Source organism: Hemicordylus capensis, chromosome 11 (genome assembly GCF_027244095.1).
Source record: "Hemicordylus capensis ecotype Gifberg chromosome 11, rHemCap1.1.pri, whole genome shotgun sequence".
Classification (NCBI taxonomy): Eukaryota; Metazoa; Chordata; class Lepidosauria; order Squamata; family Cordylidae; genus Hemicordylus; species Hemicordylus capensis.
Genome location: NC_069667.1, coordinates 13,669,982 through 13,695,704, shown reverse-complemented (window position 1 = coordinate 13,695,704; position 25,723 = coordinate 13,669,982). Strand labels below are relative to the sequence as shown.

Sequence of the window (25,723 nt, the reverse complement as noted above, 5' to 3'; positions counted from 1 at the left end):
GAGGTGGCCTTTGGCCATTTGTGTGTTATATGGCCATTTACTGTATAACAAGCTCATATTGCTAGTCCAATAAGTTATAGAGGCAGAGATTCCAAAGAAAGATTCCAATTTCAGCCATTGTGGAGAAGCAACAGCCTTAATAGCCACTTTCACACCACTTGAGTGGACCAGAAGAGAGCCTCTCTCTCTCTCTCTCTCTCTCTCTCTCTCTCACACACACACACACACACACACACACACTCAGAGTTGCAGAAGCTCTATCATTCACACTACTTTAGAAAGTACTCTAGGAGTAATTGGCTCCTGACCGTGTGTTTTCCTTTGGAGTTGTTGTTGTTGTTATTATTATTATTATTTTATTTTTACATTTATATCCCACTCTTCCTCCAAGGAGCCCAGAGCAGTGTACTACATACTTGAGTTTGTCTTTCACAACAGCTCTGGGAAGTAGGTTAGGCTGAGAGAGAAGTGACTGGCCCAGAGTCACCCAGCTAGTTTCATGGCTGAATGGGGATTTGAACTCGGGTCTCCCCGGTCTTAGTCCAGCATTCTAACCACTACACCACGCTGGCTCCTTATTTTCACATAGAGAAAGGGGGTGGGGAACAAAGCTCTGAATGTTTAAATTAAAAGGTTCTCAGGAATTCTGTACTTTGAGAAGTCTGAATCTATTAGCAATTTTGGCACACAATAGTTTGATTCCAATGTGTGCAGAACATATTGGATTCCAGCAGCCATCACATTAAAAGGGCCATTTGACAAGTAATATTAAGAATATGTTTAGCCACTTGTGCAGGTCTGACAGGAAGCCAGATTTATATTAATTGAAAATACTTGATGCATTGCAAATGAATGTGATTATGATGACGTGCATTAGGACCTTCCATGAAACAGAAGTATCTAAATGACAATCTCTTGGCAGGAGGCCCAGCCTTTTTCAATCTAAATTACACCAACGTGCTCAACGATTAGAAGCAGGAGAAGGATTCCAAGTGAACATTCATTATGAAGTTGTGACATTACCGAGGAGTGTGACATTTAAGTTAGCAATTGCTAACACACATCCTCACCATCCCATTAAATGAATTTAGCAAATGCTTCATTTTGTACCTGCTGACACTGAAACACATCAACTTTTATACTTTTCTGATCTTTACACACACACATGGTAAAGCATTCTAAAGCATCCTACAGGAAGGAACCAAAAACATCACAATACAATAGTTATGTACTTGCACTACCCACAAAAGGAGGAAATGCACAAATCATTCAGTGCAACCCTAAGCATGTTTACTCAGAAACAAGTCCCACTGAACTCAGTGAGCCTTACTCTCTGGTAAGCATATTTAGGATTGCAGCTTCAGTTTATCTTTGGACAATTTCCACAGGCATCACAAAATAAAGCTAACGAAGTTGGCAACGCAGCAGTAGTTGAGGAGAGTAAAGGAGTTCACCTTAAATTTGGCAGTTCCTTGAAAAGCAACGATCACAAATTCCCTGTCAATAGCACTAGATACCAAAGGAGGATATAAGTGACCTTGCCCAACAAGACCATAATAATCTCCATCCAAGACCGTAATAATCTCCATCCTTTGAGACTCCTCTTGAGTCTGAGCTACTTCTGGCTTTCTTTTTCCTCTTAAAGGTAGATGTTCACATTCTTTACCCTCTCCCAATCAGTTGGTATGTATATATAGAGCTTGTAAGGAGAATGTTTGATCTGTTTCCAGTGCCAGGGACCAGGCCTAGAGCAAGGGCAAGTCCTTAAAATGCCTTGGGTCTGTGCAGAATTATTTTACCATTAAGTAGCCACAGCCCAGTCCCAAATGGCTGGGATTGGAGGGTAGGCTGGTCAGGGTTCCTTTCTTTTTAGAAACTAAATCCTTTTGCCTGCTGGTGCACAATGAGCCTTGATTAGAGAGCCTAGAAATACAGGATATCTTATCTAATTTTGGTAAAACATTGCAGAGATTGTAGGCAGAGATGTGGGGTTGGGGATGTGGGATTGAACACATTCCATTGAAAACTTTTCAAAACAAAATTTCCCCATACTTTTTCTGTGAAGAAATTTCTATTTCTTAACATGCATTGTTTTAGAAACTGCATAAGGAACAACAAAATCGCTGCCTATGCAATATTAAGCAAGCTTGGCTATTTCAAGGTTGCAATTAATGCTTTTCAAGTTACTATCTCTAGGAAGTGTGTGAGTACATATGCTTTTTCAGTTGGACTGTTCCAATAAAAAACTTTTTTTCACATAAAGTTTTGAATTTGCTTCAGTATAACATTTAAACCACATTAGGTGCCTTTCTTGGTTCCCTGCCTGCCATCACATATTTCAGTTCAGCTACTTAACTATGTGAAAAAAATTGAGATATAGTGTAGGAAATAAATATGGTGAGGTTTTCTAAGAACTAAATATATAGATCAAACAACATGCCAGATCAAATCACAATCTGTTTAGGTAGGGGTCCACAAATTTAAACTTAGCTTGCCAGCCAACCATTACTTGTGGTTGCTACCAATCCCCTCTCTTCTTTTGGATCCTTTTTCTGGCATGAGGCAGGTCTTCTGTCATTTGCACTGGGATATGGAGATGGTACAAAATAGTGGAGAGCCCTCTCCAACAGCTTAGAAAGTCTTACCTTCTCAAAAATGGCAGTGGAAATGAAACCTTTGAGGAGGAGATCTGTGTGGTGTTGGGTGTCCTGCTTCTTGCTGGCAATCTCATTTTTAGATGAGCTGTAGCTTTAAGTTACCTACCCAGTCTTTTATCTATAATCCAGTCATTTTTGGTGGGTCTATTCACTTTTCTGCTTAAAATTTTCCGGTTTTTGTTACTGTGGCAATATATAGAAGTTTTCCGGTTGCTTTCCTATATTGCCCATTGTCTGGAAGAGACTCACTGTTTGCATCGTGCTTCAAGAAGTTAGCTTCCATTGGAGAGCTGACTTCCTTGGCATTCTAAACCCAGACATTCTAAAAGATCTTTTATCTTTTGTTTCTGATTAAGAAAATAACCTTCATCTTGTTCTCTTTCTATTTGAATTCTGGGATAATAGGAAATGTTCTCCAGTTGCTTTACTTCTATTTCTTTATTTAAAGGCTTTACAATCTTACCTTCTCTGTTTTAATCATGAACAAATCATCAACATATGTCAATATATGTCCATCTATTGTTTCTAAATGCTGAATGAGTTGGCTTTTTCTCGAATACACCCTTCTTCAACTAACAACTGATTTAACTTTGTATTCCAGACTCTTGCTACTTGCTTTAGACCAGGGATTCTCAACGTTTGGTCCCCAGATGTTATTGGACTTCAACTCCCATAATCCCCAACCAAAGGCCATTGGGGCTGGGGATTATGGGTGTTGAAGTCCAATAACATCTGGGGATCCAACACTGAGAATCCCTGCTTTAGACCATAAATGCTCATTTGGAGCTTACACTTAAGTTTGTCATTGCCAGGTGCTTTGAACCCTGTTGGTTGCTCCAGGTAAATATCCTCAATATCACCATGTAAAAATGCAGTTTTGACATCTAAATGGAGTACGTACACTTTCTTCACAGCTGCAATACAGAGGAGCGTTCTTATAGAAGAGTGTCTTACTAATTGGTCAAACATTTCATCGTCATCCTCGCCATATTTCTGAGAATATCCTTTAGCTACTAACCTTGCTTTGTAGTATTGGACATCTCCTTTATTGTGCTTCACTTTGAAACCCCATTTGCACTCTGCAGTTTTTCTTCCCATAGGCAGCTCTGTAAGTATCCAAGTATTATTTTTATGTAGATATTGGATCTCTTCTTCTGCAGCTTTTCTCCAATAGCAAACTTCATCAGCAGCTGGCTTTTCTTTTTCATCAAAATACAGTACATTATGCATTTTGACTTTTGAGGATACCATGGACAGCCAGGGAAACAAACAAATGGATCATAGAACAAATCAATCCAGAATTTTCACTCGAGGCACAAATGACCAGGCTCAAACTATCATTCTTTGGACACATTATACAAAGACCCAGATCCCTTGAGAAGTCCATAATGCTGGAAAAAAGTTGAAGGAAAGAGAAGAGGACGACCAGCAGCAAGATGGATGGACTCGATTATGACTACAATGAATGCACCACTGAGAGACCTTAAAGGCCAAGTTGAAGACAGATCATCCTGGAGAGAATCCTTCTATGTGGTTGCTAAGATCAACACCAACTTGACAGCACTTAAAAATCATTCAATGCATTTTTACAGTTTCTGTGGCAAGATCAAGTATTCTATACCCTTTACATCCTGGTACATAGCCAACTTATTATTCTTTCTTTCTGCAACACCATCTTGTTCTGGAGTATACGCCATTGTCATCCCTTTCTCACACCAGCAGTTCAATTTGGTTCTTTTAGAATTTGGTACATAGGCATATATTTTTGAGCCAAAAACTCTCACCCCAAAACTTACTTGTATAGTCCTGCATCCAGCAGCATGTATCTGGCCATTTCTATTAAAGACTGATTCTTTCTTTCTGCAACACCATTTTGTTCTAGAGTATATGCCATTGTCGTTCAGTGCCCTCCATAGTCAGATATCCAGTTCTCATTTCCTGTATATTCACCTCCATTGTCTGATCTCAGAATTTCAGGCTTCCTTCCAAATGTATTGCACATTCTTGCAAGTTATTCCTTCAGTTTTTCAAGTACTTTGTTCTTTTCACTAATTAAGTTTATGTATATCCTGATGAATGTCCATAAATTCAGACATTTTTAATGTGAACATTGCTTTGCAGATTTTGGTCTCTTTATTTATACAATCCACTTCAAATATTCCACTTTCTTGCAACATCCCATTCATAAGTAGCTCACCTTTCCCTGTGATAAAACAGTGTTTTCCTTTGAATTTCACCTAATGACCTTTCTCTGTAGCATATTTAACTGACATTGGTCTGGAATCAAATGTGGGCACAAACAGTGCATCCTCAACAGTCAGTTTCAATATTTCTCCCTTTTGCAGCTTTCAGTGCAGCCTTGCAGAACCTCTTGCCTTCAGCAAACATCTGCTTCTCATCCGTTAGAAAAATTGGGACCTTATAATTTGTGTCCAACTTAGTAAATTTTTCTCTTTCTTTAATCAAATTGCTGGTTGTGCCTCAATCAGTACAAATTCCAGCATTACATTTTGTAGAACTAGCTCTTAATTTTTTCTCTATATTAGCAACACATGTTTTCAGTTTGTCAGACTTATTCTCTCCTTGCTTCCATACATTTTTGTATGCCTACGTGACTCACTCCTCTTGAAATGTGGTTTCACCTTCTATTTAATTGCAAATTCTTTGTTCTGTGGACATTGAGCCTTTATATGTCTGGGACTCCTGCAGACAAATTATTCTTTTGATAATTTTTCAAAGCATTTTCTTCACTCGACTTTAGTTGCTGCCAATTTCCTCTTGCAAATTAAAAGAGGAGCCCCTGGTGGCGCAGTGGTAAAACTGCCGCCCTGTAACCAGAAGGTTACAAGCTCGATCCTGACCAGGGGCTCAAGGTTGACTCAGCCTTCCATCCTTCTGAGGTCGGTAAAATGAGTACCCAGAATGTTGGGGGCAATATGCTAAATCATTGTAAACTGCTTAGAGAGCTCCGGCTATAAAGCGGTATATAAAATGTAGGTGCTAGGTGCTAAGTGCTAAAATATTCCAAGTGGTTTATTACAAACTCCAAACTCAAATCATCTTTGGCTTCTAATACATTTACAATAAGCTCAAAATGCTTAGGAAGGCTGTTCAATAACAATCCAATCTGAACCATATCAGGCAGAATTACTCCCTGTGCTTGCAGCTGTTGTGAAGTCACCAACATCTCATTCACATACTTAGACAGATCTTCTCCTTCCTTTAGTATCTTATTATGCATCTTTATGCATGATAGAGAGGAGAGCTGGTCTTGTGGTAGCAAGCATGACTTGTCCCCATAGCTAAGCAGGGTCTGCCCTGGTTGCATCTGAATGGGAGACCTGATGTGTGAGCACTGCAAGATATTCCCCCTCAGGGGATGAAGCCACTCTGGGAAGAGCATCTAGGTTCCAAGTTCCCTCCCTGGCAGCATCTCCAATATAGGGCTGAGACACATTTCTGCCTACAACCTTGGAGAAGCTGCTGCCAGTCTGTGAAGACAATACTGAGCTAGATAGACCAATAGTCTGACTCAGTATATGGCAGTTTCCTATGTTGCTATGATGCACCTTGGAGACAACTGACTTCCTTTCGTACAACTTCTTTAGGGTCTCCCACATGTCAGGAATTTCAATGGAAGGTGAATATGAACCACATTGCTATGAACCACACCGCCCATTGAGATCATCTGGAGAGGTTCGTCTGCAGTTGCCACTGGCTTGTCTGGTGGCTACTCGGGGACGGGCCTTCTCCATTGTTGCCCCAAGGCTTTGGAACACACTTCCTGCTGAAATAAGAGCCTCCTCATCTCTTACAGCTTCTAAAAGGGCAGTCAAGATGCATTTGTTCACCCAGGCTTTTAATTAGATACTGCTTTAATTGTATTTTAATAGCTTTATCTTTTTAATTTTAATTGTTGAAGTGTTTTAATCTTTTATTGGCTGTTTTTATTGTCCTGTAAACCACCCAGAGAACTTGCATTTTGGGTGTTATATAAATGTATTAATAAAATAAAATAAAATTTACAGTGAACAGTACTTTAAGGGGAAATTGGTACAAAATGTAGCTGTGTTGGTATATCACTCCAGCAATGATTTCAAAGATGGACAATAACCACCCTGGAGACTGTTGGAAGTGTATGGAACAGAAAGGTACTTTCTATCATATGTGGTGGGCATGTAAAACAAAACAAAACCCAAATTTTTGGAAAACAATACATTTTAAGATGCAGCAAACTTTGCATTTAGATTTTCCCTTTCCCTTGGAAACTTTTATGTTAAATTTTACTAAACAGTATATACCTGCAAAATACACTGAACTTTCTTTATATATGATGACAGCAGCAAGAATCCTTTATGCTTCCTGCTGGAAAACAAATCTGATCCTTATTTTAGATGATTGGCAACTCAAATTCTAAGAATATGCATCAATTAGGGATGTGCAAACCAGTTCGAATTTGAACTGGTTTAATAAACAGATAATAAACTACTTACAATAAACTATCTCTAAATACTGTAAACAGCCAACAAGACAGTATGAAGATAGAAAGGAGCAGGGGAAGGGGCACTTCCCAGTGTATTGCACAGAGTGCCACATGTATGACTATTTGCCCCATGGGCAGAAGTCATGGGTGTGTGCTCGGTGCAAGGAGCTCCTGGCCCTCAGGGAACAAATCTGTTCCCTTGAGACCAAGGTGGCAGATCTGGAGAAGCTCACAGAGACAGAGAGGCATGTGGATGAGACCTTTGGGGATGTGATAGAGGCATCCCACTCCAGGGCTGGTTTCTCTGCTTTCAGGGAGAATGAAGGTCTTGGGCAAGGAGGACATCAGTCTGAGGAAGAGGGAAATGCTCCTTTAGAAGGGACCCCTTCCGTGGATGATGAGCCCATATCCTCTCGCACGGGGGATACTCCTCTGGGGGGTGGGGGCCTCCTTGTAGTGGGTGATTCGATCATTAAAGGTATAGAGAGGTGGGTTTGTGACCCGTGTGTTGACCGCATGGTGACTTGCCTGCCTGGTGCGAAGGTTGCGGATATTACGCAGCGTCTAGACAGGCTCCTAGGCAGTGCTGGGGAGGAGACAGCTGTCATGGTGCACGTCGGCACCAACGATGTGGGGAAATGCAGTTGGGAGGTCCTGGAAGCCAAATTTAGGCTGATAGGTAGCATTTTGAAGTCCAGGACCCCCAAGGTAGCATTCTCAGAAATGCTACCTGTTCCATGCGCAGGTACAGTGAGACAGGCAGAGCTGAGGGGTTTCAATGCGTGGATGAGACGTTGGTGCCGGGAGGAGGGGTTTAGATTTGTTAGGCACTGGGATACATTTTGGGGTAAGCAAGGCCTGTACAAAAGGGATGGGCTGCACTTGAACCAAGATGGAACCAGACTGCTGGCGCTTAAAATCAAAAAGGTTGCAGAGCAGCTTTTAAAATGACACCTGGGGAACAGCCGACGGGAGCTGGGCAGTATCCCGTTTGGCAAAAGCCATCCCTTAAAGTGCGAGGGTGCAATGAATTCAGATAAAACAGAAGGGGACAGTGCAGAACCACATAAAGTGCAGACAGGAGCCTGTGCCAGCAGGTCAATGAGTCATAAGAATAGCATACTTCAAGGGAATCAAAACGCCAACAGTGACTGGGAGTTGCAGGAAGAAATCAGGGAGGCGTCAAGGAGAGGCAGGGCTGTAATTATGGGTGACTTCAATTACCCACACATAGACTGGGTAAATTCACAGTCAGGTCAGAACAAAGAGGTCAAATTTCTAGATATACTAAATGACTGTGCCCTAGAACAGTTGGTCATGGAACCGACCAGAGAGAAGGCGACCTTGGACCTAATTCTGAGTGACACCCAGGACCTGGTGCGTGACGTCAGTGTCATCGACCCTTTAGGGAACAGTGACCACAGTGCCATCAAATCCAGCATACATGCGGGGAGGGAATCACCAAGGATCTCTAACACGGATATTTTGAATTTCAGAAGAGGAAGCTTCTCCAAAATGAGGAGTATGGTGAAAAGAAAGCTGAAAGGGAAATCCAGGAGAGTCACTTCGCTCCAGAGTGCATGGAGTTTACTCAAAACCACAATACTAGAAGCCCAGTTAGATTGTATACCCAAAAGGAGGAAAGATACCACTAAGTCTAGGAGGATGCCAGCATGGCTCACGGGTACCGTCAAAGAAGCCATAAAAGGGAAGAAGACTTCCTTCCGAAATTGGAAGGCCTGTCCAAATGAAGAGAACAGAAAGGAACGCAAACTCTGGTAAAAGAAATGGAAGGTGACAATAAAGGAAGCAAAAAGAGAGTTTGAGGAACGTTTAGCCAAAAGTATCAAGGGGAATAACAAAAACTTCTTTAAGTACATCAGAAGCAGGAAACCTGCCAGGGAGGCGGTTGGGCTGTTAGACAATGATGGAGTGAAAGGGATTATTAAAGAGGATATGGAGGTTGCAGAGATGCTAAATGAGTTCTTTGCATCTGTCTTCACGGCAGAGGATACTGAGCATATACAGTACCTGTTCCTGAACCAGGCATTTTAGGGATGGAGGCTAGAGAGCTGAGTCAGATAGTAGTGACAAGAGATGATGTACTAAACTGTCTGGAAAAACTGAAAGCTAACAAATCACCAGGGCCGGATGGCATCCATCCAAGAGTCCTCAAAGAACTCAAATGTGAAATTGCCGACCTCCTTGCTAAAATTTTCAACTTATCCCTGAAATCAGGCGCTGTACCAGAGGACTGGAGAGCAGCAAATGTAACACCGATTTTCAAAAAGGGACCCAGGGGCGATCCAGGAAATTACAGGCCAGTTAGCCTAACGTCCGTTCCAGGCAAATTGATGGAAAGCATCCTCAAGGATAAAATTGTAAAGCACCTAGAAGAACAGGCCCTGCTGGGAGTGAGCCAGCATGGCTTCCGCAAAGGTAAATCTTGCCTCACCAACCTTTTGGACCTCTTTGAGGGTGTCATCGAGTGTGTGGATCAAGGTGATCCAGTTGACATAGCCTACCTGGACTTCCAAAAAGCTTTTGAGAAAGTTCCTCATCAAAGGCCGCCTCCTCAGGCTGTTTTGCAGCCCCCTGCCACCATCCCTTGCCATTCCCCCCCCACAAACTCTCACTCAATGCCACGAACTCTCGCGAGAGTTCCGCTGCCAAATCCTGGGTATGCATGCCGGCTAGGATAATTAAATATATAGATATAGATGTTAGGAGAGGTTATGGTTCCAGATGCCTTTAAAGGAGAGCTGGTCTTGTGGTAGCAAGCATGACTTGACCCCCCTAGCTAAGCAGGGTCCACCCTGGTTGCATTTGAAAGGGAGACCACATGTGGTGTTCTAACCCAGGAAAACATCAGCATGGTCTTCTGCTTGGCCAAGTGGTTTGGAGTAAACTTTTATTTTTAACTAGACCCTTTGAACAGGACTTCTGTGCTCAGGTTCATGGATTTCTGTTCAGATGTATACATTCTTTACATACAGCGCAATCCCCTCCCTTTTCCTTTGTGTTTAAAGTAGTGCTGTCAAGTCGTTGTCAACTCCTGGCGACCACAGAGCCATGTAGTTTTCTTGGGTAGAAAACAGGGGATCCCATTGTCATCTCCCGTGCAGTATGAGATGATGCCTTTCAGCTGCTGCCTGATATAGGTGTTTCCCATAGTCTTGGAAATATACTAGTGGAGATTCGAACTGGCAACCTCTTGCTCTCTAGGCAAGTTATTTCCCTGCTGCGCCATCAGGTGACTAAGTTATACTGTACAAGTACTATATTCCAATCATGTGTTTCATCCCACCAATCTTCATTGACACCTATCGGATCATAGTTACCTTCCTGTATTACGGTTTCAGGTTCATCTTGTTTGTACGTTGGTATATAGAAGTTGTAGACAGTGGGTTTTGCCACCTCCTGGCTTCCCTGCTGTAGTTACTTGTGAATTTCTGTGTACTTCCCCCCCGCCCCCAGGTTGCAAAGATTCCATCAAACGTGTTCCTCCTGATTCTTATGATGCCATTTTCTGCCAGTAGTCTTCGTGCAAAGAACTCTTGGTGTTTTCATATGGTTCAGAACACAGCGGCTAGGCTTCTGACCAGCATGAGTTATATGGATCCTATCTCACCACTGTTGAAACAGCTTCACTAGCTCTCCGTGCATTTCTGAGTGCAATTCAGACTGCTGGTATTGACCTATAGAATCCTATATGTCTTGGGATCTGTGTGCTTCAAGAATGTCTTGCTTCCATACAGATCTTACCAGTCTGCGAACTGGCCTTTTTGGGTTCTCCCATCTATGGTGACTAAGCAGGTAGTGACTGGAAAACATCTTAGTGGTTGTACCTTGTGTCTAGAATGCTGTCTCTGCTTGTGTACTGCTGGCCACTGCACAGATTATCTTCCCATACCAGGCAAAAACATTTTTGTTCATCCGGGTATTCTAGATATACAAGTTCTGAGTTTTATTACATCTGGTTTTGATATCTGTTTAGCTATAGTTCTAGTTTGTTTTTACTTGGTTGTGTGTCACCTGCTGCAGTGTTGGGATAGTGGATTTTTAACCTACTTTAGTTAGTTAGTTAGTTTAGTTAGTTAGATTTATAAGTTGCCCTACTCCCATAAGACTCAGGCAGGCTTACAAACAATAACATATACAGCAACACAATTCTATAAAATACATCTTGCATAATGTCATAACCTCAACCCCATACTTACTTAAGAAAGTAAAGGAACTTAAGGAAAGTAAGCTTATGAGATCACCCGGCATTCTGTGTCTGTGTGTCCCCATCAACTATGCAATGCCTGGACCAATATGAACCATATTGGGTACAATTGCAGGGACACCTCAATGGTATAGTTTGTGATGCCATATACAGAAATTGAAGCTGGCAGATGTGTAAACATTTGGGATTCATTGTGAACCGCGCAGATAGGTAAGCAGGAAGTCAATATTTACTTATGTGTAGAAATGAATGTAATTTGAATGTAAAGCTATTGTAAAAGCCAATAAAAATTTAAAATGGGGGGGGGGACCAAATCAGAGGGTTGTCTTTAAATTCAGAGTCCTCTACCTCTCAGGTAAACATACGTATAGCTTGTTTTTAACTTCTGTTTTTAAGGGGGTTGACTTAAATTCAGAGGAGTCTTCTATTTGGGTAAATATGGTACTTGGTTGTAGGAAAAAACCATTTCATGAAAACAGGCCCTTTCCTGATCTCTTGCAGGTAAAGTGCATTGATGTCATTGAAGCTTATATTAGGAGGATCAAGGAAGTCAACCCTCTGATCAATGCAATGGTCAAGGACAGGTAAGCCCAAGAAAGTCCAGGACCTGGTCTTCAGGAGAGAGAGGGAAGCCAGTGCTCTGCTCTGCTTGGGGTGCTCTGCCATCTCCATCTCTGACCTACTTGTTGAGCTGCTTCTGTATCTGAATTTTTCCAAGTGCTTGCATGGATATGCTTTGTTACACAGTCATAGCAAAAGTAACTAATTTTGCAACATGCCTACATCCAAACAAAGGGAGCTGCAGTTCTGCTCAAAGTACTCCTCAAATTTTCTCACCCTTTTGCTAACTTTGTTCATCTTGCATTCAAGCTAAGAACACGAGAGCTGGCTTGATGAATGGGGGTGGGGGGTGGAGAGAAGTTCCCTTGAATTCAGAACTTGGTCTCCCACAGCGACTGTTCAATGCCCCTCTCACCGGAAGCTTGTAAATGGCATAAGGGGGAGAGCCATTCCCCACAATCAGAAGTGAATGTGATAGTTTTATTCATTCTTGAATGTAGATGTTCTATTCATTTCCCCCCTATCCTGGCTGGCCCAAAATATGCTCATAAGTCTTATTTACAGGTATTATATATTTTTTATTTACTTTTTTATATTGCCCCATCCAAAAGGCTCTGGGCAGTGAGTGAACAGCCGCTGGAAAGATGATTTGTCTAAAGTTTTCCCAGAAAAGCCAAGCTTTCAATTTGGCCATTCCTGTTTCAGCATGTCATCTTCCAGTTTCTGTCAGCCCCTCTCCTTTTTTTTTTTTTTTAAAATAGATCCCCCTCCTCAGTGTTCATTGTCTGGCCTGGGAGCTGGTTGCGCCTCACTTCAATCCTGAGAGCAGCTTCCTAGCTAATTATTTGTTGGGCCTTTGTGAAGCTTCAGCTGAAGGTGAATTCTCTTCACAGTCCCCCTGACACCACACAGAGACTACCATGCCCACTGTGCAGTGCTGCACTTTGCCCAGCACCATGGGACTCCTTTAAGGGAAGTGGTGACCTCTTGAACCCCTGCACAATCTTGGAAGGTGTGCACAGAGTGTGGGGTAGTGTAGACCTTCTCAGTGCTTTTCCCATACAGCTCCTAAGAGAGGGCTTTTTCTTTCTTAAAAGGGCCCTCCCAGCACTGAGGAAAGTGCAGTATCAATCAATTAATCCTCTTTATTATGGTCTGAGACCAGCATAAGATAGTGTGATGCAGTAATTATGAGGAGTACATACATTAGGATAAGACAGATTATGAAGCAATAAAACCATATTACGTTAAAATTACTGTATTAACATCACTGTAAATTATAATTACTATAAAATGCTTTATAAAATTGCTAATTATTATTAGTTGTTATAAACTAGTTACTATAAAATGCTGTTCTGTTGTGAGGAGGACTGTAAAGCTACTACCGCAGCTCAGCTTAAATTTAGTAAAATATATTAAAATAGGGAGAGGACAGAGGCAAAAGTATGAGTACAAAGTCACTACATTTCTATTAAGAGTTTTATGCATTTCTCTATGAGAGGCTAAAACGTGAGATATTTAAACTATAGGATGGGGTGACTAAAATACGTAGGACAAGATAACTAGCTGAGAGTGAAGCAGGCAAGTAAAATAGACAGTGGCTAAAATCAGTACAAGACTCATACATGGTTATGGACTGGCAGTCAGGGCCTAGCAGCTCTTGTATGCTGCCACATAGAACTTGACAGTGTTATACGTGAAGGCTCGGTCTTCAAAAGGAGCCTCCTGGTGTAAGCTTGACTAGGGCGACCAAGGTACTTGGGAGCAGTAGGAGTATAAGTTTGTCACGACTGTCGTCATAAAAGGGGCAAGAAAGGAGTACATTCTCTGTGGTTTCTAAGTGTCACAGGGGCAAAGTCTTTCCGTGATTGGTAGCTTTCTGGATTTGCGTTCTAGCACTGCGGAGGGAAGGGCATGACAGTGGGCAAGGCAGAAGGCCCTTCTGTGGCTTGGGATTTTCAGCTGTTTCAAGTACGCAGCAGGGGGAGACAGTGAACCTAAGTCTTTCAGAGGACAGGAAGCCTGGTGCTCAGTGTCCAAAATCCTCTGTTTGATGGCTGTGTTTGCCTTGTCACAGCCCATAGCAAGTAGGAGGTGCGGGGAGAAGCCCAGTAGTGCCACTTTATTCTGGGCTGCTCAATTCCAGGAGGATTGGAAATGTCCTGTAGGGTCACAGGGGCCAGGCCCCGAGGGCTGAGAGCTAGTTTGAGCCAGTGGTTGAGAACGGTCATCCACACCTTGGCCTCAACTTCTATCATACCAGATTCCACGTGTAGAGTAGCATTGGAGACACAGCAAGGCCCTTGTAGGGCCACTCCTAGGAATTTAGACTGGACACGTTCTAGTGAGGCAAGATTGGAGGGGGGGGGGTCCTGGCTGGGCACCATAGAATAGTTGAGCCGGTGGCTTGGCCTCAAGTAGTTTAAGTGCTGCTAGGACGTAGTGACCACCTCTAGTCCGTAAGAACTTCAGAATGTCAGTGGAGCTTTTCTGTGCAGTGAGGGTGACATGATCACAGTGGGCCTTTCTTGTGCCAGAGGCATGAAGGACCACCCCCAAATATGTGAAGCAAGCGACCTGCTCAATGCTGTGGCCATCAATATTCCAGTGGTGGATCTTGGGTATGCTGGCGAAGGTCATGACCTTATTTTTTTGGTAATTAATTTCAAGTTGTTCACTCTTGCAGAACTGCTCTAGTGTCGCCAATGCCCTTCTGAGGCCTATAGGGGTCCTCAAGAGGATTGTCGCATCATTGGCATATAACAGGATAGAAATGCTTCTTTCAGTCAGCTTGGGTGATGGAAGTTTGGGTTGGTAATGTGGCTCACCATGGCATTGATGTAAAAGCTGAAAAGAAGCGGGGCTAGGATACATCCCTGTTTGATTCCCTTTTGGGTCAGGATATGGTTTGTAAAGTGTCCTTGGAGGCTACACCTCACCCTCAGTGTGTGTCTATGTGAAGGATGCAAATTAGGCAGAGCAGACGTCAATCAATTGAGGAAAATTCCAGTTTCCCCCCTGTCTGGAGTTCATCATGATGGGATCAAATACTGAGCATGCTCGGACAAGGCTGGACGTTCAATTAGAATAGCTCCTCCCACCGCAGGGTGCCTTCCCCAGTTCCGGTCTTGTCTGCTCAGACTTGGCCATGCTTTTTTGCTAGCTCTGCTGGAAGTTTCTATTAGATATTTCTATCCCCCTCCTTGCTCTAATTTCTGAGTGTGCAAGGGGAGGAAGGTACTGCCTATAGGCTTTTGTTCATTTCTTAAAATTTTTTTTAGTGAAACTACTTTTTTATTTACAATTTGGCCATTTGGACTTTTACTTTTATTTTTATTGTTTGCTGTTTTTGCGGCTGGGTATGTTCCCGGTTGGGAACAATGGAGGTAGATCATGCAGGGGAGCTGTTGCATGGCTCCCTCTCTGAAGCTTCAGCAGCCCCAGATCTTGAAACTGAGCAACCGCAGCCCCTTGTGGGCGCACAGACTACCTTGGGGACGGCCATTCCTGCTTCGCCGGCGGCCCATCCCCCTCCGCCGCCCCCCCGTACACCGCAGAAGGCGCCTAAGAAGGCAAAAAATTCCAAAGAAGGCAACGGCAAGCAGCAGAAAAAGAAATTGCTCAAAAAATTCCAAAGAAGGCAACGGCAAGCAGCAGAAAAAGAAATTGCTCAAAAAATTCCAAAGAAGGCAACGGCAAGCAGCAGAAAAAGAAATTGCTCAGAAAATTCCAAAGAAGGCAACGGCAAGCAGCAGAAAAAGAAATTGCTCTTGGAGTCCGTCCGTCTGAGCGAGAGGCTGCTCATACAAGCTGTTTGCAAGCGCTCTCGCAAGGAGCAAAAGGCTAAGTGAGGCAAGGACGACTGGCAGGGAGAATCGGCGTCCATTAGCACCTCTCCAATCCTGGTGATGGGCAGCGAAGCGGCTGGAACACGTTTCCCCCCCGATACACAGCCTGCGTGGGCTTCTACATCTCCTCTCTCTCAGCCCAATGAAGGGCAAGGAGAGCCCTCGCAGGATGCAGCACAGGCACTGCTGGTCGCAGCTCAAACAGGTACTATCTTTCCTGTTAACCCGCCCTCCCTCTCCTCCTGAGGACATGACGGATTGGCTCTGCAGTTTCTTTTTGTCCGAATGCCTCCCTCTTGTCCGCTAACCGCAGTGTGCTCCCGCCACATGCCTCGAGCCTGCTGTCCTCCCGGGTAGATCTTGCCAACGTTTCTCCTCCTTATCACCGGTATCTAGCCCTCGTAGGCAGGCCATCCCTACAGCCGTTTTGCCCCTCGGACTCACGTTCCCCGGCACAAAAGGCGGCGGCCAGTGTCTCCCTCCTCAGAATCCGATTTGGACCCCAGATCCCCTAAGACTCCTAGGGGGCCGGGTGACTTGCCACAGCCTCACCAACCTTTTGGACTTCTTTGAGGTTGTCAACGAGTGTGTGTTGTCTCTATCCAGGCAAGGTTGAAGTAAGGGCCCAACTGTGCACCATATAGTAGCTGCGCCACTACTTTTGCCTCAAATAATTTCAAAACCGCAGGGACATTTCGCCCTCCTTTGGTATGATAGTAGGATATAATGGCCAAGGCACTCCTCTGTGCTACTTGTGAAGCACAATCTAGGTGTGCATGTCTCCGACCTGAAGAATGGAAGGTTATTCCTATTTCCTAGATAGTTAAAACAGTGTACCTGGTCTATTTTGTTGCCTTTGATATGCCAACTATTGTCCTTAACTCTCCTGGCAAAGGAGTTAGCAGGGTTAGTGCAGAATTGTACATCTAATTTGAGAGAGAGAGAAATGGGGCAGCTTCCTTTCGAGAAGGGGCAGAGTTCATGGTTATAGAACTTGTAAGAAGAGCCGAGGATATCAATTAATTCCTTTCAGAAGGTATAGTTATCTACCCTGCTAACTGAGTGAAGAGGTAAATTGCTGATTCTCTTTATTTAGCAGGGGAAGAACAACTGGCCCTATTCAACCGGCCCTATCCAACCTCTGAACAGCATCCCTCCAGTGACTGGTTTCTAGTGTCTATTTTATGTTTTCTTTTTAGATGGTGAACAACCTGGGGACAGGAATATATCTATTTATTTCTCTGTGTAAACCACTTTGGAACTTCTGTTGAAAAGTGGTATTGGTGATGGTGGTGGTGGTAGTAGTAGTATAAACCTGGAGGCGTCAAAACCTATTCCTTGCCATCTTAACTTGTGGCAATGAATGCCATACATTATGTGTTGCATGAAGAAGTTTGTCTATCCTGAATTTCACTAGGTGACTGCAAGTTCTGGTATTATGGGAGAGGGAGGAAAACATCTCTCTCCACTTCTCCACACTGGTCTTAATTTGCACTGCAGCTAGGTGTGGGTCAGATCAGTTTTGAAGTGTTCCTAAGGTGTGATAATTGCAAAAGGTTTGCTCTTGCTCCCTTTAGCCTCTCTGGGGTCGTCCTCTTGCTTCACTGCTGATGCAAGAGTTCTGATCCAAAGCAGAACTCTAGGCTCAATGGGAGTGGGGCAAGGTCAACATGGCTGAGTTGAAGCTCTGTTGAAACTGACCAGTTTTCTCTCTCTCCTTTTATTCAACCATCCTTCTCAGGTTTGAGGCAGCCCTGCAAGAGGCTCACCAGGTCGACAAGCTACTTTCTGAGGGGCATGATGACGAAGGGTCGCTGAAGGAAAAGTTCCCCTTCCTAGGGGTCCCTATCACCATCAAAGAGGCCTTCGCCCTTCATGGTACGCGTTTTGCATTGTTGTTTTCTAGTTGGGAAGCCATTTTATGCAAGTATGAAGAATGATGATTTGATGTGATCATTCCCACTGATTGGATCTCTGGCAAATAAGTAGTCCTGATTGAGTTGGCTCCTGAAAAACAATTCCTGTGATGCATTAGAGTTGCAAGGGAATTGCTCAGCACACTTTTTGAAATTATTTCATGATATGAGCTATCATGGCACGTGGGTGAATATAGTGTCAAATTCCATGTTTTTCAAGGTCAAGGAAACCAGTGGATGTTATGACTGTAACTGTAGTTTGCAGATATAGCTAGGGAGTCTTGAGTTTTATTTCCACCTTTTATACCTGACTAGAATATAGATGCAGATCAGGGTTTTTTTTAAAAAGACACTGGCCAACATCTCCACTGACGTTGTGGAACGTGCATGCAAAGTGCATCAGCAGCATTTAGTAAAACAGAGTCATGCTGCGCACATGGGAGGAGGGACAAGGGGTGCTGTGCTGGGTTGAATAGAGCGATTTGCTCTCTTCCTGCTAAGAGAATTGCCACTTTGAAAGGTGCAGAAGAGAGCAGCCAAAATGATGCAAAGCTACAATATTTGGGGCTTTTTATTAAGGATGTGCACAAAATGATTTTTTTTAAATTCGATTTGTGCCCCAAACAAATTTGTTTTGTATCCAAATCTACCCCCTCCAAATCACCCCAGATTCAATTTGTATTTGCTTTGATTCAATTCTGATTCAGACCACTTAACAAGGTCCTAGGGGCACAAAATTTGGGTGGTGGGTAGGTCCCCAGGGTACCACCTACCATCCAAATTTCAAGGCAGTGGGACACTTGGTTGATATTTAATGATTTTTTTTTTGAGTTTTTACTGATTTTGAACATTTCTGCCATATAAAACAATGGGGATTTGAAGTTGCTGTATCCTAACCCTAAAACGGATCCCCAGCTTTCATTTTTTTAAAAAAGCTAAGCTCTAGCCCTTGTAGAAGTGGAGTTATAGATCAAAATGTGCAGTCATTATTTTTCAAGTGTTTGGATTCTTTGACGTATAATAACTTTTCCTCATAATGAATCCCTATGAGGATTCATTGCACACCTTCATTTCTTCTGTTCATTTTGACTATCATTGGACAGTGCCAACTGTCAACTGCCATGTGTCATCTACACCCCATCCCCACCCCACCCCCCACACACTGGGGTACTCAGTTTATTTTTAGGTATTTTTGAAGTGTTTAGATTCTTTGGTGTCTTCATTACACACCTTCATTTCTTCTGTTCATTTTGACCCCACTGCTTTGCAGGTGAGTGGTGGGGAATTGTGGGGAACCCACAAGCCATTAGGTACTCAGTTTATATTTTAGGAATGTTTGAGGCATTTAGACTCTTTGGTGTGCAATGAATCCTCATAGGGATTCATTATGAGGAAAGGTTATGAGACACCAAAGAGCATAAACACTTGAAAAAAATCCTAGAACATTAGTAACCCACTGCCTTGCAGGTGGGAGTAGGGTGTAGTTGGCACATGGCAGTTGACAGTTGGCACTGTCAAAAAGACAGTCAAAATGAATAGAAGAAATGGTGTGTAATGAATCCTCATAGGGATTCATTGAGAGAAAGTTGTTATACATCAAAGAATCCAAACACTTGAAAAATAGTGACCACACATTTTGCTCCATAACTCCACTTCTACAAGGGCTAGAGCTAGCTTTTTTTTTTTTTAAAGAAAGCTGGGAATCTGGGGGAATTAATAGGAGGGATCCAAATCCCGAATCAATTCAGATTGAATCAAGCGTGATTCAGTTTGTACCCGAATCTAGCCAATAGACCACAGGGGTGATTTGTTTTGTCTCCAAATCACCCAAATCAGCTAGATTCTGGTACTGATTTGTACCCGAATCAATTTGCATATCCCTACTTTTCAGTTTAGAAAAAAGGCAACTCAGGAAGACATGATAGAGGTTTATAAAATTATGCAAGGTGTGGAGAGAGAGGATAGAGAGAGAATTTTCTCCCCTTCTCACAAGACTAGAACCAGGGGTCATCCTATGAAACTTGATTGCCAGGAAATTTAGGACTGGCAAAAGGAAGTACTTTTTTACCCATCGCATAATTAATCTATGTAATTCTGTGCCACGGGATATTTTTAGGCAGGGCTTAGACAAATTCATGGAGGACAGATCTATCAATGGCTACTAGTTCTGATGGCTATAGGCTGCCTTCAGGCTCAGAGGCAGGATGCCTCTGAATACCAGTTTGTTTATTTATCATATTTATACTCCTATATAATAAAATGCTAGGTGTCTGCGTCCGTGTCTTTTTCGGGTGTTCTGGGCATGCGCAGAGCGTGTGCGCAGAACACGCCGAGGGAGACGGACGCAGCCACCGGCCGCCATGTTGGCCAGGTGGAGTAGAAGCGGTGGGCTGAGGAGAAGCGGCCGCCGCCGAAGCCGGGTGGGGGGAGGAGGCGGCGGGGGAAGCCGGCCGAGGCGGCGGCAGAGCTGCGGCCTCAGCCAGAGGAGGTGGAGGGCCAGGCTGCGAGGCGGCGGAGGGCCAGGCCGCGAAGTGGCAGAGGCGGCAGACCAGGCCCCGAGGCGGCGGAGGGCCAGGCCGTGAGGCGGCGGGGGCCGGGGCCGGCCATCCAAGGGGGCCCGGCCGCAGATGAGAGTCCACTTCACGGCCTGGCCCCCTGATGGGGGGGGGGCGGAGAAGGTGGAGGCGGCAGAGGAAGCCAGGCGAGGCGGCGAAGTGCGCGCCTGAAGAAGAGTGGCAAGCAAAACAGGCAGCTCAGCCCGAAGGGGAAACCCCGAGGAGGCGCTCCTTCTGTTGGAGGAGCCAGTGCGGGAGTCCCGGCTGCCCGCAGCAGCATCCTGCTGCTACCGCGCCCACCACCCCGCGCAGGTCTTATGCCACCGGCGGCTCAGCCGTGGCTAGCAGCGAGGCATGGTGGGACTTCCTGGGGGAGGGCAGAGCTTCCTGTGCCCTTTCCAGGGACCACGCTGTAGGGACGCTCTCCTGCTGCAGCCAAGAATCCCCCGACTGGCTGTTCCTCCGGGGCACTGCACCCTCCCCTTCCAGCCTGCGGGAAAGAGGGGAAACCCTCCCCTTCAATCTGGACGCGATGGCAGCCGCTCATTCTTTCGCAGCCCTTCCCAGCCTGCACCTCACAGGCCTTAAAGGCACAGCGAGCTCCGGTCGGCTCTACCTTTTCCTAGCCAATCTGCCAGGCGGCCAAAGGAGGCGGTGGGCCCAGCCAGGAAACCGGAGGAGGCAAGGGCTGCCAATGGCAAGGGCTGCCGTTCTTTAGGCGGGTGGGCGGACGGCCAGGGAGCGTGGACGTAAGATGGTGACGGCGTTGGCGGAGGGGAGGGGAGGGGAGGGGGAGAAGGCGGAGGTGGCGGCCGAGGACAAGCTGCAGAGGGCAGGATCGCTCCTCCGCTGCCAAGTCTGAAGGGAGCTGTGGGAGAAGTTCCTACTAGCGCCCGTTAATTTAATGGGCTGCAAGTTACTAGTCCTTGTACAGTCCCTATGAATTTGGAAGGAGACCAGCACAGCAGTAGCAGCAGTCAGCTAACTGGTTCAGCTGCATTTGTCTGTAGTAGTGTGGGGAGGAACTGAATGAAAAATGGATGAAGCTGAGCAACCGGCTAAACGTGTCTCTCTCAAGGGAAGCAAAACATAAACTCCCCAAGGCGTTTGTTTTATTTGATTTGTTCCCCTTGCTTAAGCTACTTTGTTTCCCTTCCCCCACCCTTTATGGACCGTGTGTGTGCGCAAATGTGAGAGAAGTCTTCCCACTTGAAAATTTCCATTGATGCCATGTGTTTCTTTCCTCCCAGGCTGTATGTGCCTGTGTGCATCTGAAAGGCAATTTGCTTGTGTTTTTTCTTCCACCCCCCATTCGCCTCCCTGGTTTAGACGGGAGAGAGATTGATATTGATTCACCATTAGTAAAGTTTGAAGTCACCAAACTGCTTATAGCTCTAATCTGGTGGTCTGTGGGTTTTTCCCCCTTGTGTCTTTGCCTTAAATGTATTATAAAAAATATTTTATGCAGCCTTTTTAGCAACAAAGTTCTCAAAATGACTTAAATAGCAAAATATATGAGAAAATTGTTCTTCTGCAATACGTTTCTCCTGCAATAAATATTTTATTTTGCTTTGTGCTTGTAACAGTAGTTCATATATAAATAACTTACATATTGTCTTTTTAATCAGCTTGTAATGGACTGAAATACCCCCAGCTTCTTGAAAATGGCTTCACAAATTGCTAAAATGAATATTAAACATTTCTCCCTCCCCCTCCAAAAGTCTACACTTGCTTCATCACAGGAAACCCATTTTAAAAGCTCTTGAAATGCTTGCATGTTTATCAATCCTAAAAAGTTGGGTTAACTCCATATATGACATTCTGCCCTGTGAAGCAAACTTGTGGGGAGGAGAGCAGTGGTCCCTCTAACTTTTTCCATCTCTGTGCAGAATAGGTTTTGCTCTGGGCAGCAGTATCAAGGCAGTGTGCGCTATAGTGGAAACACTACACTCTAGGTTCTTTCTAGGTAGAGGCCAATACCCTTTCCATCAGATTCAAAACACTACTAAATGATGAGAATCTCGACTGGGCCTTCACCTCACACAAACAAAATAGTGGTGACATATTATATAATTCATATCTCTATATTAATATCTAGTCATACATAGGCTCTTGTAAACTGAGCATCTCCCCCCCCCCCGAAGGACCAATCATAGTTTTTCTAGACAAGATACATTATGGTCCCAACTACGCATGTAGGCTCTTCAGAGTACAGTAATCCCATTGTTCATTGTTCTCCCCACACCCCTCCTTATCACACATTCCAAAAATCATCAGTTCATCCTAAACTAACTTTGGTTCACTTTCTCATCAGGGATTTGAGGCTTAGTAGCCCAGATTTCTGCTGCAGTGCACACCTGCATTCAGAATGGGGCCTTCCTGATTCAGCCTCTAAAAAAAACTGAGCGGACATCCAAAAACTTGTGAGCACGTGCACACACCTTAGAGGGAACAGTGGAGGAGAGTGTTAGATATCTTTAGAGAGCATGAAAGGGTTTAATTATGAAAATGTGGGGCGGTTGTGGGCCTCAACCAGGCCCTGGGGGCACAAGCACTGGATTTAAGCCTGCATGCTTGCACACAGAAGGTTCTAAATTCCCTCCTTGGTGTCCCCAAAATAGGGCTAAGAGAGATTCCTGACTTGGAGAAGCTGCTAGCAGTCTGTGTAGACCACGTGTACGCAACTCAAATGTCCCAGGGGGCCAGAAACAACCATGAGGATATATGGGCGGGGTGGGGCAAAGTCAATTTTCACTGCATTGATTATTGCAGTAAAATTAACTCTAAATATACATATTAAAGCAATTACTAGTTAGTTGTGTCCTTTCCTCCCCTCATGGGCCCACAATTTTAACCAAGGATAGTGGACAGAAAATAAGCCCTGTCCTTGCTCAGTCAGTGGGTACCTTTCCAGCTCCACATAATTGCCAAATTTAGGGGTTCCTGCTGGCTACCTGGGCCATGAAAATGTCCCAATGGACCGGATCTGGGCCCTGGGCCTTAGGTTGTACAGGGCTGGTGTGGACAATACTGTGCTAGATGGACCAATGATCTGACTCAGTATATAGCAGCTTCCTATGTTCCTATGTTTATCTTTCTTCAAATTTCTGATATTATTAACTGCCTTGAAAGTTTGAATCAGCTCCCAAATATGGAACAAAAATTTACAAATTAATAAATCTTCAGTTAAGGCCCTTGTTTAACAATCTGACTTTGGCAAGCAGCTAGTTTGGTGATTGGAGCTAAGGCATGTGTTCTCTCCAATCTCCAGGATATTTGGAAAGAAATGGGAAGCCTGGGGCAATTGTATCCAATTGTAGGGGCAACTAACACTCGGGCAATCAACATTTTACAGTGAAGAGCAAGAAAGCAAGGATTAACTCAAATTTAAATAAACAAAACTTAGATAAGTTTTTTAAAATTATTATTTTATAGGCCGCTTTTAACCCCCAATGGCAAATATAATTGCTATTAATATAGAAGATAGATAAATAGAGTTGTAAAGTACACTCCTTTCCTTCCATATTTATGAGGGGTGTGTGTGTTGTATCTATAGTGGCACATAATAATACACATGTGCACACACTACCTTGAAAAAAATTAGGGGGAACACTGACCGGGGGTAACTCTTGTAGCCACTCATAAACCCCATGAATGATGTTGTACAAATAAGGGCTTGCTGTGTTTCCAGAGGTAGTTTTGGAGCAGACATGTTACCATCTTATCCAGGCATTCCAAACCTTGGGTCCCCACAGGTTGTTGAACTGAACTCCCATCAACCCCAGACACAATAGCCAAAGACTGAGGGTCATAGGAGTTGCAGCCCAACATCATCTGGGGAGCCAAGGTTGCGAAGCTCTGCTATGGTCTGCAGAACAAAACCCATATGAATCCTGAAAGTGGTTCAGAATACCTGAAGGATTGTCTTCTGCAGATGAATTTGCTGACATCTTAAAACTATCTGGGGAAGCTCTCCTTAGTGTCCTGCTGACACCTGAATTGTCTGGTTTGGGGGAGAGGCTTCTCTCTGGCCTCATCACGCTCTGCACTCCCTCCCTGGGATGGCCCATTTCATCTTCTCTCTGATAGATTTCTGCAACTGTGAAAAGACCCACCTGCCACCACCACCCACCACCCTGCAGCCAGTTCTTAACCTGCAAAGTGTCCAAGTGTATGTTGTCCTGCATTTGTTTAATTTGGAATCATTTACTTTTAAAATTATATTACATTTTAATTTTGTCTTTTAAATTTTGATAGCTACTTCTTGACATTTTTTATGGAAAGGCAGAATACAAATGCTGATAACCTTCATTATTTCTGTATCGATACAATTCTGTAGTTGAGACATTTGGGGGACATCCACTCCCCTGGCTCTTAACCTCATAGTTCTCTTCATCTACAGGATCTCAGCTAGCATGGAATCTCTGACCCATTTCTCCTTATCATGGCAGGGCTGCCCAACACTGCTGGATTGGTTAACCGTCGGAATGTCATCTCCACATCTGATGCAACAGTCGTCTCGCGGGTCAAACAAGCTGGCACCATCCCACTAGGCGTGACCAACTGCAGCGAGCTGTGCATGTGGTTTGAGTCGAGCAACCGTATCTATGGCCGAACAAACAACCCGTATGACCTGGGGTGCATAGTGGGAGGCAGCTCTGGTGAGTGGACTGTCCCTCTTTGTGAACACAGGCCTCTGCTAAGTGTATAAACTGGCTCTGCAGGCATCTACAAATCCACTTGCCAACTCACCAGTGCTAAGTTTCCCCATCCCTCTGGCAAGCAGGACACCCAGTACCACACAGATCTCTTCACCAGAGGTTTCATTTGCACTGCCACTTTTGCAAAGTTAAGGAGCAGCAGGAATTCTTTCTGAGCAGTAGCAGAGGGCTCCCACTGATTTTTATCCTCACCATCTCCCAGTGCAAATGAGAGAAGACATGCTTCTCTCCTAAGCCCTGTATCTGTGTGCCAGAAAAGGATCTAAGAGAGGGTATTGGTGGCGACCACAAATAATGGCTGGCTCATGAGCTTACATTTGTGGATTGGAGTTTAACTGTCCATGTCATAAACAAGCATGTGCTGTGGAATGATGAAGGGCAGAACTGAACAAGGTTGTTTGGGTTACTGGAAGTCACTTGTAATCAAAACAAACTCATGAGTTAGTAATGTGTTATAGGAACATAGGAATCTGACTTATACTGAGACAGACTATTGGTCCATCTAGCTGCTCATTGTCTAAATTGACTAGCAGCAGACCTCCAAGTTTTCAGGCAGGAGTTTCCCAGCTGTACCTGGAGTTGCTGCCAGGGAGTGAACTTGGGATCTTCTGCATGCAAAGTCAGTGCTCCACCACAAAGCTGCCACCCCATCACACGATTGATGGGGTGAGGAAAGATTGACCTGGGGGGTTGGAAAGCCACCTGGGATAATTTACAAATAAGGTATGCATAGAGCTTCAGTAGTTCTCCTGTT

The 25,723-nt window shown here is 44.2% G+C and overlaps 2 protein-coding genes across 2 annotated transcripts in view; both read left to right on the top strand.

Moving 5' to 3' along the window:
* Positions 1-25,723, top strand: part of FAAH2 (fatty acid amide hydrolase 2) — a 42,605-nt gene that overhangs the window by 2,330 nt on the left and 14,552 nt on the right. Inside the window, exons 2-4 of the mRNA XM_053274043.1 lie at positions 11,870-11,952; positions 17,519-17,655; positions 24,700-24,909. Coding sequence (XP_053130018.1) covers positions 11,870-11,952; positions 17,519-17,655; positions 24,700-24,909 — 430 coding nt within the window. The remainder of the gene's footprint in view (positions 1-11,869; positions 11,953-17,518; positions 17,656-24,699; positions 24,910-25,723) is intronic.
* On the top strand, positions 6,821-9,560 carry LOC128335549 (uncharacterized). Its single transcript, XM_053274044.1, has 2 exons — positions 6,821-8,918; positions 9,379-9,560. The coding sequence occupies exons 1-2, from the start codon at positions 8,167-8,169 to the stop codon at positions 9,467-9,469; spliced, it is 843 nt and encodes a 280-aa protein (XP_053130019.1). The 5' UTR covers positions 6,821-8,166; the 3' UTR covers positions 9,470-9,560.

What these genes read in the sequence shown, in the direction of transcription:
- LOC128335549 (XM_053274044.1), top strand. Translation starts at nt 8,167, where the DNA reads ATGAATTCAGATAAAACAGAAGGGGACAGTGCAGAACCACATAAAGTG. An exon ending in AGAAAGGAACGCAAACTCTG is followed by an intron (nt 8,919 to 9,378) that starts GTAAAAGAAATG and finishes CCCTGAAATCAG; the next exon opens with GCGCTGTACCAGAGGACTGG.